Source organism: Megalobrama amblycephala, linkage group LG15, assembly GCF_018812025.1.
Source record: "Megalobrama amblycephala isolate DHTTF-2021 linkage group LG15, ASM1881202v1, whole genome shotgun sequence".
Classification (NCBI taxonomy): Eukaryota; Metazoa; Chordata; class Actinopteri; order Cypriniformes; family Xenocyprididae; genus Megalobrama; species Megalobrama amblycephala.
Window position 1 is genome coordinate 15,959,259 of NC_063058.1, and position 17,538 is coordinate 15,976,796.

General features: G+C 34.0%; 2 protein-coding genes across 9 annotated transcripts in view; both read right to left on the reverse strand.

The window, feature by feature from the left end:
• Positions 1–5: 5 nt before the first annotated feature.
• ano10b (anoctamin 10b) lies at positions 6–14,970 on the reverse strand. Of its 8 annotated transcripts, none has more exons than XM_048157993.1 (16): positions 14,781–14,969; positions 11,279–11,434; positions 11,128–11,200; positions 10,729–10,807; positions 9,770–9,986; positions 8,403–8,576; positions 8,077–8,217; positions 6,735–6,854; positions 5,646–6,284; positions 3,205–3,260; positions 2,888–2,962; positions 2,650–2,814; positions 2,376–2,567; positions 2,159–2,296; positions 1,029–1,145; positions 6–637 (listed from the first exon to the last, which is right to left on the reverse strand). In XM_048157993.1, the coding sequence occupies exons 5-16, from the start codon at positions 9,969–9,971 to the stop codon at positions 578–580; spliced, it is 2,079 nt and encodes a 692-aa protein (XP_048013950.1). In that variant the 5' UTR covers positions 9,972–9,986; positions 10,729–10,807; positions 11,128–11,200; positions 11,279–11,434; positions 14,781–14,969; the 3' UTR covers positions 6–577. The 8 variants fall into 8 exon arrangements, with proteins under 8 accessions (XP_048013950.1, XP_048013952.1, XP_048013951.1 ...); XM_048157995.1 differs by having other exon boundaries at positions 11,128–11,210; XM_048157994.1 differs by lacking the exon at positions 10,729–10,807 and having other exon boundaries at positions 9,770–9,978; positions 14,781–14,970.
• Positions 14,971–16,122: 1,152 nt separating this feature from the next.
• Positions 16,123–17,538, reverse strand: part of fa2h (fatty acid 2-hydroxylase) — a 34,128-nt gene continuing 32,712 nt past the window's right edge. The window contains exon 7 of the mRNA XM_048158149.1: positions 16,123–17,538. This exon is cut by the window's right edge and continues 448 nt beyond it. The gene's annotated coding sequence lies outside the window, so the exon portion shown is untranslated.

A 17,538-nucleotide genomic window follows, 5' to 3' on the forward strand; every position in this document is an offset into this window, starting at 1 on the left:
TCTTCTTGTATGGTTTAAGCCATTTATTACATGACATGTTTTTCTCAGTTTAAAGCTGTTTGAATATTTATGAGTTTCTTCAAGGCCACTTATATCACTATACATGTGCATGACATATTCAGTGAAGCAAGCATTGGGTGGTTATTTATATATTTTAAATGTAAAATACAACCGAGGATAAAAACAGTTAAAATTGTCACAATATATTTACAAAAAAAATTGTAAAAACAAATATACAAACAAAACAACAGCAACGAAAAAAAAATAAGAGCTATACCATAGTGATTGTGAAGAACTATTTTAAAAATCATTAATACAGCACAATAGGGGTCTATGTTAACCCACTATCATAATTTTATCTTCCTTGACCTCAATCTGTTTTCAGTATTTTTCAAAAGGTACCACCGACGCAAATAATTATTAACTGGGGCTTAAACAGCCTGTAAACTGTAGAGGCTATCTTTGGAAAACTGTACCATATGGTACATCAGCAGGCTAAATATACAGTGGCTAAGTGATATGACTTTATGGTACCTCCCTTTTTGTGATTGTCTCCATAGAAATAGTGATCACTTAGTCACTCTCCCATTTTGGCCTTTGGAGAGAGTTTATCATCCACACGAGAGCTCTTGATCCTCTGTGGGGGGGAAAAATTAATGATTTTTTTTTTTTGGTTATGTAAACAGTCCATAACATAAATTAGATTTTAAAATAACTGGCTGGTAAATCACACAAGGCCTTTAGTTTTCATGAGCCATTAGAAACAAGTCATAAAGTAATAAAGACAGATAGCATTATTAGCGTTCTGTCAGCTTTATTAACTAAAATTGGGAAACAGATTGCTGAAAATGACAGACCATTTATTGCTAACTATATACTAACAGCTAAAACTAGCATAATGGTGAATGTAATAACTTACTGCTAAACCTTTTCTCACCTTTGTATATAGATAAAGACTTGAAATGTCATATATATTGTTAAACAAAGTAGCAGCATGCTAAAATGCTAACAGTTAACAAAAGTGGTACCTGTTTCTTAAGCGCTTGCATGGAGTGATACTCGATTTGCTCTCTCTTGATTCGGAGCCAATCCGGTTCATCAGGGATCATGAAGGCCAAAATCATCTTCACCATGATCAGGACGTGCTAGATGACATAAACAGCATAATAAACAAAATTCATTCACAAAGAGATATGGTGCAAACAGCAGCCAGCTAATTCACTGCAGATAAATGCTAGCTTGCTTATGGAGCGTTCAAGCCCTTCTGGGAAGTTTGTATTTACAAGTTGGGAAGTCGTAATTATGACATCAGGTGCTTTCAAATCACTTTGATCAGAGCAAGATGATGATAAAAAATTTTTGTCTTGCACATGTTTTTGCTTTTCAATTTATGAAGGTTCTGTAAACTGAATATATATTATATAGTAATTGTATAATACTGTAGTATTATGTACATGCAACTTATGAAAAAAACACCAATTTAATTCATTTAAACAAATTTACGGTCAACTAGAGAAGGTGCATCCATATCTATACCGTCTGCGTGTTCATGTGCATTTAACTCATAAATGCATTCTTTCCAACATGACTTCAACATACCTTCTGTTAAAGTCATTTAAAGATATAGTTCACCCAAAAATGAAAACTCACACTTTTTACCCTTGTGTCGTTCCAAACTAGTGTTGTCACGATACTGGAATTTCCACTTTGATACGACACCTTGAAAAATATCGATATTCGATACCATTTTCGATACCACAGGGAAAACTGTCATAGGCTACCATCATACAGATAACGTATTTGTATTTACCTGAATACTCGGCAAGAGGTGCATTTTGACATAATTTTGTATGTATTTGACCATTTAATCGCAATAGGCCACGAAAAAGAAATCAGTGCACAGCTGGTATCGGGGAATCAGTTTATCGATACTGCAGAAAAGACATATTGGAACTGTTTCAGATATTTCAGTATCGGTACATATTGAAATATCGCTATTTTTGACAACACTATTCCAAACCCGTATGTGGTACACAAAAGGCAAATTCAATGAAATTTGAACTTTTTTGTCCTTTTTGGAGCTTGTGGTCACTATTTTCATTTTTGGATGAATTATTCCTTTGACTCTTTTCGAGGCTGTACCAAAATCTTCTCTAACCTCCACAATGACGGCAATGACTAGAACTTTGTTGGTGCTGAGGCCGGCTTCCTGTGTGAATTCCCTCACACGTGGGGACAGAAGCAACAGCCAGCAGTTAGACATGACCGAGATGAAGCTCAGCACCTCAAACGCCGGCTGTAAAACAAGACAAAGACACACGTTAGGAGTCGCAGTATCATTTAAAACATCCTTACGTGAAGTACAGATTTCTGACCTGCCATACTCCCATGTTGGCCACAGGGGCAGAAAAGGGCTTGTTGAAGAGCTTGCAGAGCTTGTAGGCATCTGTGCGGATCTCTGTGAGGTTGTTGAGCAGTAACAGAGGGGCAGTGAGAGGATAGACGCAAGAGAAAAGACTCAAGTAGCCAAACTGAACAAGCAGCTCGATGTACTCCGCAAACAGCCCCTTAAGAGGAACAAGATTGAGAATTTAAGGAAAATACAATTCTTGTATTCTTCATATTTGAGCATATTTGATTGCTACTCACTGGGAAAGCTGGCAGGCTGCCCTGAGCCTGGAGACGGTCCACCTCTGGATCATCTTCCTTCAGGTTCCTGTCTCCAGATGTGAGGAAACGGTCCACCAGGAAAGGAACCACCACCTCAGTGAACTGATTCACTACTTGGGTCACGATCAGAAGAGAGGCCAGTCTCTGTGGATGAAATCAAGGGTATTGTGTTAAGAAGTGTTGTTAAGATTGTATGGAAGAGTAAGGAAATTCTCACCTTGCGCAGTAGAGGCATGTCCTCCTTGAAGAAGGCAATGTGGAATAGCACAGCAAAGTTATTGAAAAAGGTGAACTGAATGAGAAAGAGAGACAGATAAGGCAAATGGGACATTTTCATTTAGTCCTACAGAAAATTCTGGTCTGGACATACACAGCTCTCAGCATTTAAAATATGCTTGAGATCTTTGAGGTATAACATCTGCAATGATGTACAGACTAACAGGTCCTTTTACATTTAAGAGAATGAAGGAGATAAAGACGGGGAGGTGGAAAAAAGAAGATCAAGTGGATATGATAGAGAACTATAAAACTCACCACGAGGACTTTGGTCGTATGATGATAGTCAAAAGATGATTCCTCCCTATGATTTTCTGAAATGAGAGAGAGTCATTTTTTTCTATTTGCTAAAACTTAATTTTCTTATATTTTTGTATTATTTTATTTTAATACAAAGAATATTTACTAAAAAGTCACAGAAAATATGACGTCATCAGTATATCATATTTAAATTATAATTTATAATATAATAATTTATTATGTATAACAATTATATATATGTATATATGTGTGTGTGTATATATACAGGTGCTGGTCATATAATTAGAATATCGTGAAAAAGTTCATTTTCTTATTGTAAATTATTTTAAAAAATGAAACTTTCATTTATACTAGATTCCCTACATGTAAAGTAAAACATTTCAAAAGTTTATTTTTTTTAATTTGTTGATTAGAGCGTACAGCTAATGAAAGTCCAAAATCCAGTATCTCAAAATATTAGAATATTTACATTTGAGTTTCATTAAATGACCATCCCTACAGTATAAATTCCAGGTATCTCTTGTTCTTTGAAACCACACTAATGGGGAAGACTGCTGACTTGGCAATGGTCCAGGAGACAATCATTGACACCCTCCACAAAGAGAGTAAGTCACAGATGGTCATTACTGAATGTGGTGGCTGTTTACAGAGTGATGTATCAAAGCATATTAAATGCAAAGTTGACTAGAAGGAAGAAATTGGGTAGGCAAAGGTGCACAAGCAACAGGGATGACCACAAGCTTGAGAATACTGTCAAGTAAAGCTGGTTCAAACACTTAGGAGAGCTTCACAATGAGTCAAATGAAGCCGGAGTCAGTGCATCAAGAGTCACCACACTCAGACATCTTCAGGAAAAGGACTACCAAGCCACTTCTGAAACAGAAACAACGTCAGAAGCATCTTACCTGGGCTAAGGAGAAAAAGAACTGGACAGTGAACAGTGGTCGAAAGTCCTCTTTTCAGATAAAAGTAAATTTTGCATTTCATGTTGAAATCATGGTCCCAGAGTCTGAAGGAAGACTGGAGAGGCACAGAATCCAAGCTGCTTGAAGTCTAGTGTGAAGTTTCTGAAGTTAGTAATGATTTGGGGGCCGTGACATCTGCTGGTGTTGGTCCATTGTGTTTTATCAAGTGCAAAGTCAATGCAGCCATCTTCCAGGAGATTTTGGAGCACTTTATGCTTCCATCTGCTGACAAGCTTTATGGAGATGCTGATTTCCTTTTCCCGCAGGACTTTAGCACCTGCCCACAGTGCAAAAACCACTTACTTGCTTTACTTGCTTTATTGGCCAGCCAACATGCCTGACCCCTGAATCTATGGGATATTTTCTAGAGAAAGATGAGAAACAGTCGATCCAACAATATACAGATGATCTGAAGGCTCAATAGTGCCTCAGCAGTGCCACAGGCTGATCACTTCCATGCCATACTTCACTGATGCTGTAATTTGTGGTAGGAGCAAGTCATTTGCTGTATTATGTGCTGCCGACCAAGATTTGAGTGCACAAATGAACGTACTTTAAAGAACTTGAACTTCTTTTGAAAGTTTTGAACTTTTGAAAATCCATTTTTTGATTGATCTTAGGAAATATTCTAATATTTTGAGATACTGGATTTTGGAATTTCATGAGCTGTACGCTCTAATCATCAAAATTAAAAAAAAAAAAACTTTTGAAATGTTTTACTTTACATGTAGGGAATCTAGAATATATGAAAGTTTCATTTTTAAAAATAATTTACAATAAAAAAAAATGAACTTTTTCACGATATTCTAATTATATGACCAGCACCTGTATGTATATATATATATATATATATATATATATATATATATATAACATTCTTTTTTTTTACATATTACTTTGGTGATATGACAGTCAAAATATCCCCATAATTTCTGAAAGGAGTGAGAATGTTTTGTTTTCTATTTCCTATAATTTAATTTTTGTTTATTTTCTTATATATTATTTTTGTCACATCATCAGTATATAATATTTATATTATAATTTATTATGAATATATATATATATATATATATATATATATATATATATATATATATAATTTTTACTATTTACTGAATATTTGTAAATAATACAAATATATTGTATTATTATATTATACATGTACAGAATATATATATATATATATATATATATATATATAATTTCTTTATTTACAGAATATTTACTCTAACAGTCACTGGTGTCCAATATTTTCTATAGTCTATTTATGATATACTATTGATAGCATATTTTAATATTTTGCTAAATATGAAAATAAGATCTCATCAGTATAACACATTTATATTATAATTTATTTTATATAGATAAATAGATATACACCATGGTTTATTGGGATGATTGACAATTATTGAGTAGTTTTGTGTCTCTCAACATACAGTACATAATCCTGTTGTTTTCCCTAATCCTGATTACCTGATTCTGTTAGCCGCAGGGCCACGTTACGATATATATTCCCCAGCACATTGGTGTAGACAATATGGGCTATAGAAGGGAGGTATAGCAAGATTGCCGTGAAGTATGATCCAGATCCTTTGTGCCAGTTTGAGACTAGACGCTCACAGAAATAGAAACCTGCCATCCCCATGACCACCAGACCCAAAAACACCCCAACCACGGGCACTGACACCAGACCCATCCTAAGCCTCCTCTTCCATTCGGGAAACAGCGGCTCCAGTCTGCCTGTGACCGGATTGGTGCCGAGTTCTCCATGGAAACCCGGTCGGGGCTCTTGGAATTGTTCGGCTAAATTGAAAGTGCCCCAGCGATAGGATAAAGACGCGCTCCTCCTCTTCCACAGCTCCATGAATATTGTGGACCACAGCATGCTGAAGACTGCCTGCACCATGTAGGAGCTGACTGAAGGCTGGTCATCATCGTCCTTTGGTGGTGTCGGCTCGCTGTCAGTTTTGTTTCCACTGGAGAAGTTGGCACTTGGGAGGAAAAAGGTGATGAAGAGGCCCAGAATGGCTGGAGGAAACAACGACAAAGTGTAGAAGTCCAAGAAGCTAAAATAATAGGCTATAGTGCCACCAAAATAAGCATGGATGGAGTCTGTAGAGAGAAAGAATGAATTATTAGTGTTACAATAATAAAATTATTTCCATTTTGAATTAAAATACAATATTAAGTTAACTACAACCAAAGCTAAAATTAAGAAGCTTAAGTTAATCTAAGCATCCCATGGCTTTGCACCATAACAGTGTATGTAAATACAAGCAAATATTACACATACTAAAATACCTAAAATATGAAAAGTTATACTATATTATTATTACTTCATTTTGATATTTGCATATTCATTAGTATGTATAAAATTATATAATACATTTATGAGCTTTAGTCAAATGACTTCATTTTATTAGTGCCGCCATGATGCTCATTAAAATGGATTAAATGGTCCTGAACAAAAGGTAATTGTGTTTAATTTAAATACTGGATGGGTAGAAAAAGAATGCATAATAAATGTCTAATTAGTTATGTCATGTGAATGTGTGTTTGTACCTAAAGGCTGCCCCCACAGACTCTTCTGAGAGTACCACTGCTTTCCCAGAGCTGTCAGAAGCTTCTGCTCATGTAGGGGAGTGACGTTACGGATCACGCCTGCTTTCTCCAGCTTCTGTACTGCAGCACAGAGAAAGAGAGGGATGGATGGATGGATGGACGGACGGACGGACAGACAGACAGATAGAATGGATGAAGGGGGCATAGCATTGTGAATCTAAGCTGCATGCAGTGACTAAGCAGTTCAGAGAGAGAGGAGAGTGCAGCCTATTGGCTACTCATGGAACTGCATGCTATGAATAGAAAACTAGCATACTGTTTACTACTATACACTGTATAATGTATGCTGTTTTAAGTAAAGTATGCGAAACAATACAGTCCGATCAAATAACAGTCAGATTTTTGGCAGTCCGAGTCAATCACAGGCTGCAGAAATCGCATACTTCCCTACTATATAGTAGGCGAAAAACAAAATGTGACAAAAGATGTCAGAATTCACAGTTCTCATAAAAGAGTATGCACAAAGTACCCAATGACCTACTACTTGTGGCGAGATTCTTAAGTGTGCATATGATGGACACTTTACTATTCCATGAGGTCATGGGAAATTATTTGTAAATGGCGGTGAAGCGACGCAACTGACGCTGGTAGGTCACGTGATAATGACAACATGACAAATGTAGTACATCTGGACTACATTCGTACTACACACATTCATACTTTATAGAACATACTTTTTTAGTGCTCGCCAAGTACTTATTCAAAATATGTACCTACTCAAGAAGAGAGTGTGCGATTTTGGACGCAGCCACAGTTGATACAGTTTCTCGATAATTCATTACATGCATGGTCAAGTTGTGTGTACATCATTGTGGGATGTTGTAGGCCTATACTACACAGCCACTTGATTATCTTTACATTTTTAATCGTATTTTATGCAAAAAGGTCTTACATTTTATCATTCCAAAAAGGTGAAAAATATACATACTCATGCACATACACACAGTAAAATTCCCAGAGTTAAAACAACTCTGCTCAGAGTACATATGGTCCCTCTCTAAATAGTGTTAAAGTAACACTGACAAAGAGTTAAAGTTAATGAGATAATTAAGCAATTAATAAGGCTGTGACTGAAGTTAGTTGTAGTTCTTGTGTTTGTCTTTTCTTCAGTGATTCTGCTTGTTAACAGCAGGTGTTCATCACTAATGCACAATCGTCACATAATTAATTGCTTAATTATCTTCTCATTAACTTTAATTCTGCTTCAGTGTTATTTTAACACTATTTAGAGAGGGGCCATATGTACTCTGAGCAGAGTTGATTTAACTGTGCACATACTTACAGATGCTCTCTCTGGCTTTCAACTTTCCCTTGGCTGTTGGGATTCCTGGGATACGCTGGTCCTCCATGGCTCTCATGGAATCCATTTGATATTTGATGATGTACTGCCTCTCTGCCAGCGTCAGGAACTTCTGCATGTCATCTGCAGAAAGAATAAAATACCAATGAATCTTTGGTAATAACATTAGCCAGACGTTAAAGTTTACATGCTAACACAGATACTGTAAAATGTTACCAAAACAAAATAGTTAAAAGTATTCACCACAGTGAAGAACATACTTTTAGTGCATAGTAGAAATATGCATTTATTGTGTACTGTGTCCTCACCAATGTTGCAAAAGTTGTCGCGGTCATCAAAGGAGAAGGCCGTCATGTTTCCATCATGGTAGGTTTTGCAGAGGCCAAGATCCTCAGTCACCCTAAGAAGGGTACATCGAGGAGCCGCCACAACTATCATGTCCCCTTTCATGTCCTCTCCGGGGTGAACTAACAGTTGAGCACCTAAACAACAAGAAAAAAGGTTAGTGAGTTTTAAAAGTTTTTATTTTTGTATTATATAAGGAATAATTGACGGAGGGCCATTGAAATATTAGAAACTAGTTTTGTAGTGTGGTTGTCAGGTTTTTTGTCCTTAAAACGCTTGTGTTTAGGACTAATTTCTCGTCCCGAAACGTCATTTTAGAGTATGTAATGGAGGTTCAAACCATTGATGTGCAAACCATTGTTATTGGAGAGAGATTGATTGATTGATTGAGTCTGTGTCTCTCAACATTGTTCGGCATCAGCGTCTGAGTTTAGCTGCTTCCAAAACAGTGATGTTACTACCTCGATACTGAGAAATATCATGTAGTTTTGCAGACGTGAAACTAATTTATTAAAGGGGTGGTTGATTATGATTTCACTTTTTTCACTTTAGTTAGTGTGTAACATTGCTGATTAAGAATAAACAACATCTGCAAAGTTACGACGTTCAAAGTTCAATGCAAAAGGAGATATTTTCTTTTACAGAAATCGTTTTTAAGGACTACAACAAACGGCTGGTAGGGACTACAACAAGCTTCTTCCTGTTGAAGAGTTGTTGTAGTACAGTGTTGTTACCATGCCGTCATTTTACGTCGGACTGCTTCACAAACAAGTGTCAATTCAACGCTGGATTTGCATAAAAGATTAACATGACGGCACATGCTAGTCGATGAGTTGAATCAACTCCACAGCAACTATATAAATTTTTCCACTAACCGTTCAGAAACATCCAGTTACATTCTAAAAGTTGTAACTTCTTTCCGAGTCTCTCCATAAGTGTCCGACTCTGGCTGAACACCGTTACTGACAATTGTCATTTTGGCTGCGTGAGATTCTCCAGTTTTGTTGTTGTTGAGCAACCGAATCACAAGCTGTTAAAGCTCCGCCCTCTTTTGGAAAGCGGCTGGGAGCAGCAGCTCATTTGCATTTAAAGGGACACAAACAAAAATGTTTGTGTTTTTGCTCACACCCAAATAGGGGCAAATTTGACAAGCTATAATAAATGATCTGTGGGGTATTTTGAGCTGAAACTTCACAGACATTCTGGGGACACCAGAGACTTATATTATTTATTGTAAAAGGGGCATTATGGGTCCCCTTTAAGGCACAGGGTAGCGCTGACAACAGGTTTCTGTGTGTGTGAAATTGTGAATATGAAAAAGTGTTCTCACCTCCAGTCTTCACAGGTGCAGATATCACGGACATGATCCACTGTTTGGTGATGGGCTGGATGCTCTCAGCCAGCTGGATCAGAACCAAAGGCTCTATGTGGCTGGAGGTACAGCAGGGACAACTGACCCGGGACCAGGAGCTGGGCCCTGTCACTTTAGTCAGGGATGAAGATCCCTCTTTTGGTTCCTTCTGGGACGTCATGGTGTCCCTGTGGAACTGTAACCCATGAGAGAGTATATCTGTTTTTCTTTTTCTTTTAGAAGTATCTCACTGTGTTCTTAATGTTAATCTATATTTCATAATAGTCAGCATTTTCCAAGAGTTGAGTACAAAAAAGGGCCTGAAACTTTAATATTATGATTAATTATTATAATAATATTATTATTAAAACTATATAAGCTAAAATATTATTAAATATTATAATAATAAATATAATAAGATATTTATTTATTATTTATATATTAACAATATATTCTGTTTTAATATATAAAAATACATTTATTTTATTTAAAATTTATCCAATTTTTAAAAAAATCAGTACTGGGTCATAAAAAATACTTAAAAATTGTTTTGTTTTTTGTTTTTTTACAAATGAAGTGCATATTGATAAAAAAATCTGAAAAATTATGACATAGTTGTGTGACTTTTAGATATAGTTGAAAAAGTCAAGACCTCTGAGGACAAAATCAGAATTTTAAAGGAGGTATACCGACATTTGCACAAGCTACTTTTCATGTAAGGTTAATTTTATATCATTTTATAGTTAATAAAACATTTCTAATAGTTTTCACAACAACAACAGCAAAAAAAACAATCTTGAGCCATTTGTGGAAAGTGGCTATAAAGAGTGTCTATAAAGATTAAACAATTTTAAAACTGAGCCAAAAGATTAAAGTCGAAACTATATAGGCTATAAATATAACAGGCAAATAAACAGGTATATGGAAATAATACATACATCTACAGTTCATTCAAATCACCTCCAGTAAATGCAAACACGTGAGAGTGAGCTAGCAGATATCTGGCTTCCTGAAAGCCTAGACAACAGACAAGCTTAAACAAAACATCTTTTTACAATGTCCACAAACATCGTGTATTAAGTTACGTAAGAGAGCTTCAGGTAGGTTACTAGAGAGAAAAGTAGCATTACTTAAGGACTCAATGCACCAAGTGCTGTCAAATAAGGTCACATCCTCCCTACACAGCCTTTGTTTACAATGCCAAAATGACAAAAAAGTTGTACGTTAAACTCAGATGACAGTGAAACTAAAAAATAAACAGGAAGAAAGCAAGTTACAGAGCGAGAGAGGGTACGTAACAGAGACATAGATGGAAAGAAAACGGTTCTGCAGGCTACCTGTCAATGGCAGGACCTTCTCTCCGAGCGCTTGTGAGTGCTGTTGATGTTCACACCCCCTCCAATGTGATGTCTGAAACAAACTGAAGGGTGAAAACTCACATACTGACTGTACGAAATACTTCAAGGATGTGTTGTTAACCACACTCACCCAGTTCAGAGCCAGTCCAATCGCTGGTTTACTAGGAGAGAACAGGAATGCAGCTGAACGTTTCTCCTCCCAGCCTTCAGGGTGTGGAGGGACATTTTCATTTTTTTCTGATGGTGAATGCGCTTCTGTTGTCTGTGCACATCTGGGTCCTATTGCCTGCCGTGTTTGTTTTTGAAAATAGCATGTGGCTAGTCTGTAGAATACTTTAAAATTATAGTATATGTCATATGATGGAAAATATAACCAATACGGACAATGCACAGTGCATGATTTAGGAGCATTTTCAGTGAACTACAAGGGGTAATTTATTTTTCTAATTTCTATTACATTATACAATTATTATTATTATTATAACTTATAAATATATTTGCACACTATAAATATATTTTTTCATATATTATAAACATTATAATTCACTATCTATGTAGCAAACTAAAATTAATTTGTGGTAATTTTCTATTTAATTTTACTTTCAGCCTTTTGAGCATTTTATAAATATTATAAAATTAATGAATTAAAAAATATTTTATTATATATATTAATACAATATAAATATATATTGTATCATATAAAAATATTATAATTCACTATGTAAAAAAACTAAAATTAATTTGTGGTAATTTTCTATTTAATTTTACTTTCAGCCTTTTGAGCATTTTATAAATATTATAAAATTAATGAATTAAAAAATATTTTATTATATATATTAACACAATATAAATATATATTGTATAATATAAAAATATTATAATTCACTATGTAAAAAAAAAACTAAAATTAATTTGTGGTCATTTTCTATTCAATTTTAGTTTAATTTTTCAATCATTTAGTTTATTTTATTTTTCATATTTTACAACTATAATTAATATTATAAAATTAATTAATTTATCTAATAATTTAAATGCTTTTATAATAAATAAAAAAACATGTTATTTTTTATTTTATTATCTAAAATGTATATTATACTTCATAAATATATTATTACTATAATAGATAAATATATTTGCACACTATAAATATATTTTATAATATATATTATATATATCAAGAATTATAAAAAATATATTCACTATGTAACAAAAAATGAATTTGTGGTCATTTTTTATTTAATTTTAGTTGCATTTTTCAGTCACTTATTTTATTTATTTATTTATTTTTGTTTGTTTGTTTGTTTGTTTTAGTATTTTACAACTGCAATTAATAAATGAATAATTAACATTTACATGTTTTTTTAGAATAAATAATACCATCTTATTTTATAATCAAAAATATATTTTATAATATATGTATATCATAATATATAAATATATTTACACATATTTTATAATATATTAAAAAACATTTTAATTTACTATGTAACAAAAATAAAATTAATTTGTGGTCATTTTCTATTTAATTTTAGTTTAATTTTTCAATCATTTAGTTTATTTTATTTTTCGTATTTTACAACTACAATTAATATTATAAAATAATTAATTTATCTAATAATTTAAATGTTTTTACAATAAATAAAAAAACATGTTTTTTATTTTATTATCTAAAATGTATATTATACTTCATAAATATATTATTACTATAATAGATAAATATATTTGCACACTATAAATATATCTTATAATATATATTATATAAATCAAGAATTATAAAAAAATATATTCACTATGTAACAAAAAATGAATTTGTGGTCATTTTTTATTTAATTTTAGTTGCATTTTTCAGTCACTTATTTTATTTATTTATTTTTGTTTGTTTTAGTATTTTACAACTGCAATTAATAAATGAATAATTAACATTTAAATGTTTTTTTATAATAAATAATACCATCTTATTTTATAATCAAAAATATATTTTATAATAAATGTATATTATAATATATAAATATATTTACACATATTTTATAATATATTAAAAAAAAATTAATTTACTATGTAACAAACATAAAATTAATTTGTGGTCATTTTCTATTTAATTTTAGTTTTCATTAACACTACACACCTTAGCACTTTTTTTCTGCAGAGCTGCTTTATAGTTGAATTTAACATCATTGATCGTACAGTTATTAAACTGGACTAAAGCAGTACTGAACTGACTTCAGCTGAACAATGACACTTGTCTCTTTAGAGCTGCTTTATGGCAGAACTGAATTCTGTTTGCATCATTGTTCATTATTTTCCTTTTTATTACTCTGCTTTGAAACCATCTGTATTGTATAAAGCGCTATATAAATAAAAGTGACTGACTTGACTAGCATATCTTTAATTCACTTACTTTTCAAAGCAGGATTTAGCCAAATGACACAGTAGTGACATGGCATTTACATATATTGCTATCCTGGAAATGTTCATTTAGAAGCTTGAAGGATCAGGCAGTTTCCATTGTTATTTCACTACTGAAACCACTGAATGGGTGGAGACATAAAGGTGGATGAACAGGATTTTTGGCTTTGTAAATACATTCATGCAAATGATCAGAAAAGCAAACAGTTGGCAACTCTTTCTGTACATATAGTTATTCAAAATGAATGAACAAAGCTGGACATTGACACTGACTGAAGACTGGAGTAATGATGCTGAAAATTCAGTTTTGTTATCACAGGAGTAAACTAATGCATTCAAATACAAAACATCTATTTCAAATTGTAAAAATATGTCATAATATCACTGTTTTACTATATTTTTGTTCAAATAAATGCAGCCTTGGTGAGCAGAAGAGACTTCTTTCACCTTTTGAGCGGTACGGTCCCACATATGGGATTCATGCTGCGTTCCAGACGAGGTTGAACATAGGAATATCCCAATTTAAATGTCCCACTTCAGACCTCAGTGTGCTCCAGTCAATCACACGTCACGTTCACATGTTGACCATGTGATGTCGCCACAACACAAGGAGAGCATATCATGTTTTTGTGTCAGTTATGGCAAAAACAGAATAAAAATATCAGAATCGCTTTGAAAACAGAAGACGAAAATCAAAAACGAATGTATTATTACACGAACTTAATGTCTAATGTTAAAGTTTGTTTTTACGTTTTTGCTCATTAGAAACAGGATTTGCAGACATCTTGGACGTGACGTCAAATGACGCGTCTGATCGCATAGACTGAAAATATATATATATATATGTACCCCGACTTCAGAGGTCAAATGTCCCACTTTGAGTGGCGTTGCGGACGTTATTTCCTAGAAGGAGGTAGGAAAATCAAATTTCCCAAATTTTTTTTTTTTTACAGGCTGGCGCAGTCAGAGGCGGACGAGCTCAGCGCTTTATCACAACTATGCACATAATGTTTATTTTAGGTTTCAGACATTTAAATACACATAAGCACTAGTAAAATAATACATTTAGAGTTTGTAAAATACACACTGATGTCTATGGAAGCAGCGATAACAATCCATTCAAATATAATTTGCCTATACGTGTTTTATTCATATCAGATACACATAGTGTAAGTAACTATAAAGTTTACTCTATTCTTGTCCCAGTTCACCGGTTATTTACTTACATGTATTTCGGGAGAAACTGATGAATTCACGTGCTGTAAATCCGACTGACAGGATCCTCTGAACTGCGGCGCAGGCTAAGATGGCGGCGCCCATCTCACGTTGTCGATCAAGATCATTTATAAAGGTTTTTAAACGACAAAACACACTCACTTACAAATATTTGAGAATCAGAATATCAGATAGTTGATGACATGGCGAGCAAGTTTGAGAATATTTTGAATAAAAGAGGAAAAAACGAAATAAAATGACATCTGTCATACAGTGTTTTTGTGGCTGCGGTGTGTGAAGTGACAAGCATGATGCGTCGCCATGGAAACAATAACGGTCGGTAACCCCCGGTGCTCTTCACCTGTCGATCAAAAATGACCAATTTTTTAGTTCGAAATTTTAGTTCGATAATGTTTATTTAATATTTTGTATTTTTAACGGATTTTATGGTACCAAATTATATTTACGCTATAGTTATAATCCATTTATTGACTTTTTGAGCATAGACCGGAAAATGAAATTTCCAGTTTAAACTGTCATAAATTTTGAATACAGCACAGACCTTTTGGTCTCTTTTTAAAGACGACACTTGGCAAATTATTGCTGAAGTGAAAAAAAGTTTTAAAAAGTTAACTTAGAAGTTACAGAATTTTATGTTTATTGTTATGAAAAATGCACAAAAATACTATTTTATATGAAATATACATTTAAAAAAACATGTTTTACTCTAAAACTAAAAGAAAATCAAAGCCATAAATCTAAACAAGTTGTGTTCCAAATTTGAGCTTGATATCTCAAAAATTGAGCTTTCAGTAAGATTTTGTTTAGCCGCAGTACCAAAACTTTTCACTAAATTAAATTTGTCTCCCATTCATTTCCAATGTGGTCATTTTTGACCACGAGGAGCAAAAGTGTGACTTTTTTTTTCCAGGACCATTTAACCTTTTTGAATCATGTCCATAATTTTTTGTGTGTGTGTGTGTGTGTGTGTGTGTGTGTGTTCACATAGCAAGTGCCAATACCTTTACCAAGTTTCGTACCATTTTGATGAGGTAAAAAAATCAAAATTTTTTGGTCAAAAATGACCAAAGAGCACCAGAGGGTTAAAAACACTCACTCTGGGGGGTCAGTTAGAATATTTTAAACTTACGCATGAAAGGGTTCAAAAACATTACAAATCTTACCAACTCCAAACTTAAATGGTAGTGTACATATACATATAACACATAACACACAACAGTCAGGATATTACATTGAAAATAGCTTTCACATTGTTTTTTGTGCATGTTTTCCTCTTCTAAAAAAAAAATTGAATGGCTAATAAAAGCAATCCCAAGTAAAAACACCACAAGATTTCCTCAGAAATATACATAAGTTTATTTACAAATACATTTGCATTTGCATAGAAATTTAAAAATCCAAAATAAAAATACATAGTAGTAAACAGATTTATTAGAGGCATCTGTAGCTAAAAATTTTTGTCTGAATTAAAAGCTCCCATAGTGATTACAAGTAAACAGATAAATATACATCTCTGTTGACTTGCTTCAACTGAAAGCATTCTCCTATGACATGGAATCTGTCCATGTAAGCTCAGGAGGGCGTCACAGTTACAAAATAAATCAAAATTCATTACAATGTCCATTTGCATTTTATTAGTTTCGTTGTGCCATTCAATCATGGTATGAAGAAAAAAAAAAAAACCTATTCAAACGTCCTTCCATGACTTTGGCTGAAACGTTCAACCAATTATGCAATCTAATTGGTTAAGAAGGAACAGAAAAGTAGGGAAGGCACATCGGGATCATTTTCCTTAAATATATCATTTATATATATTTAATCTTTATTTCTATATATATATAGATATATTTATATATATATTCAAGAACAAACCAGGATACGGTGGCTTCTTACAAAAAAATTAGGAAATTGATGAATGTACCACCACTGAAACCTTAATTACGCTCAAAATGACTGCATGAAGATGAGTTAAATGTGGCAACAGCTTTTTTTCTGGGAATTTCCCAGAATTCCAACATCATTAAACAGTGTCAAGACAAAGGCAGGGGTTAAAACGAGCAGGGAAACAATACAAAAGTGTTCAAAATCTGCCGTATGAACGGATGAGAGATCAGCCGAGGATGTTCTCGCTCTCCTGACGCCTGGTCAGATGCAACAGATCGTCACACCAGATGGAATGGTTGCGCCGGCTAGATCTACAACGACGACAGAGGATTTCTATAGACCCTCCACCCTATGACAGGCAACCCTCACCGACAGGAGAGGCTCGTGCACCCCGCTTCATGCCCTCACCACCAGTTCAAAGTGCGTAATCGTCCCCGTGTGTTAGTCAGGAGAACCAAAAGCCAGCTTCAATCCTCAATAACTTAATATCTCACTGGATATGTAACATATTACTCAAGGAGCAGCTTGTGGCGTCCTCCGGATCACGATATTAGTAAGTCAATTGGCAAAAAACACCTCAAAGTGAGTGAGACGAAACAGAAAAGCAAGATCACCAGAGCCTACAGGGTTAAAATGAGCAGCATGAAACGTCATAACGAGGGCGGAGCAAAGTTTTGACAGACAGCGATGATCTGTAAGCGGTTGCAACATCAACACTGAGAAGAATTAAAGCGTCTGAGACTTTCCTGAGATTTCCTTAATGGCAATGGTTCACGTGGCCACCTTAAGGACCTCCTTCTGCTAGCCTTCAGCGTCTTAACACTACAACTATGAATTAATTTCCACTCGCACCTTCACACACCG

Excerpts from the sequence above, each read along its gene's own strand:
- ano10b (XM_048157994.1), bottom strand. The coding sequence starts at position 9,971 with ATGACGTCCCAGAAGGAACCAAAAGAGGGATCTTCATCCCTGACTAAA. Across the intron at positions 8,218-8,402 it reads CGACAACTTTTGCAACATTG|ATGACATGCAGAAGTTCCTG; the intron begins GTGAGGACACAG and ends TTCTTTCTGCAG. Across the intron at positions 2,297-2,375 it reads CCAACATGGGAGTATGGCAG|CCGGCGTTTGAGGTGCTGAG; the intron begins GTCAGAAATCTG and ends CTTGTTTTACAG.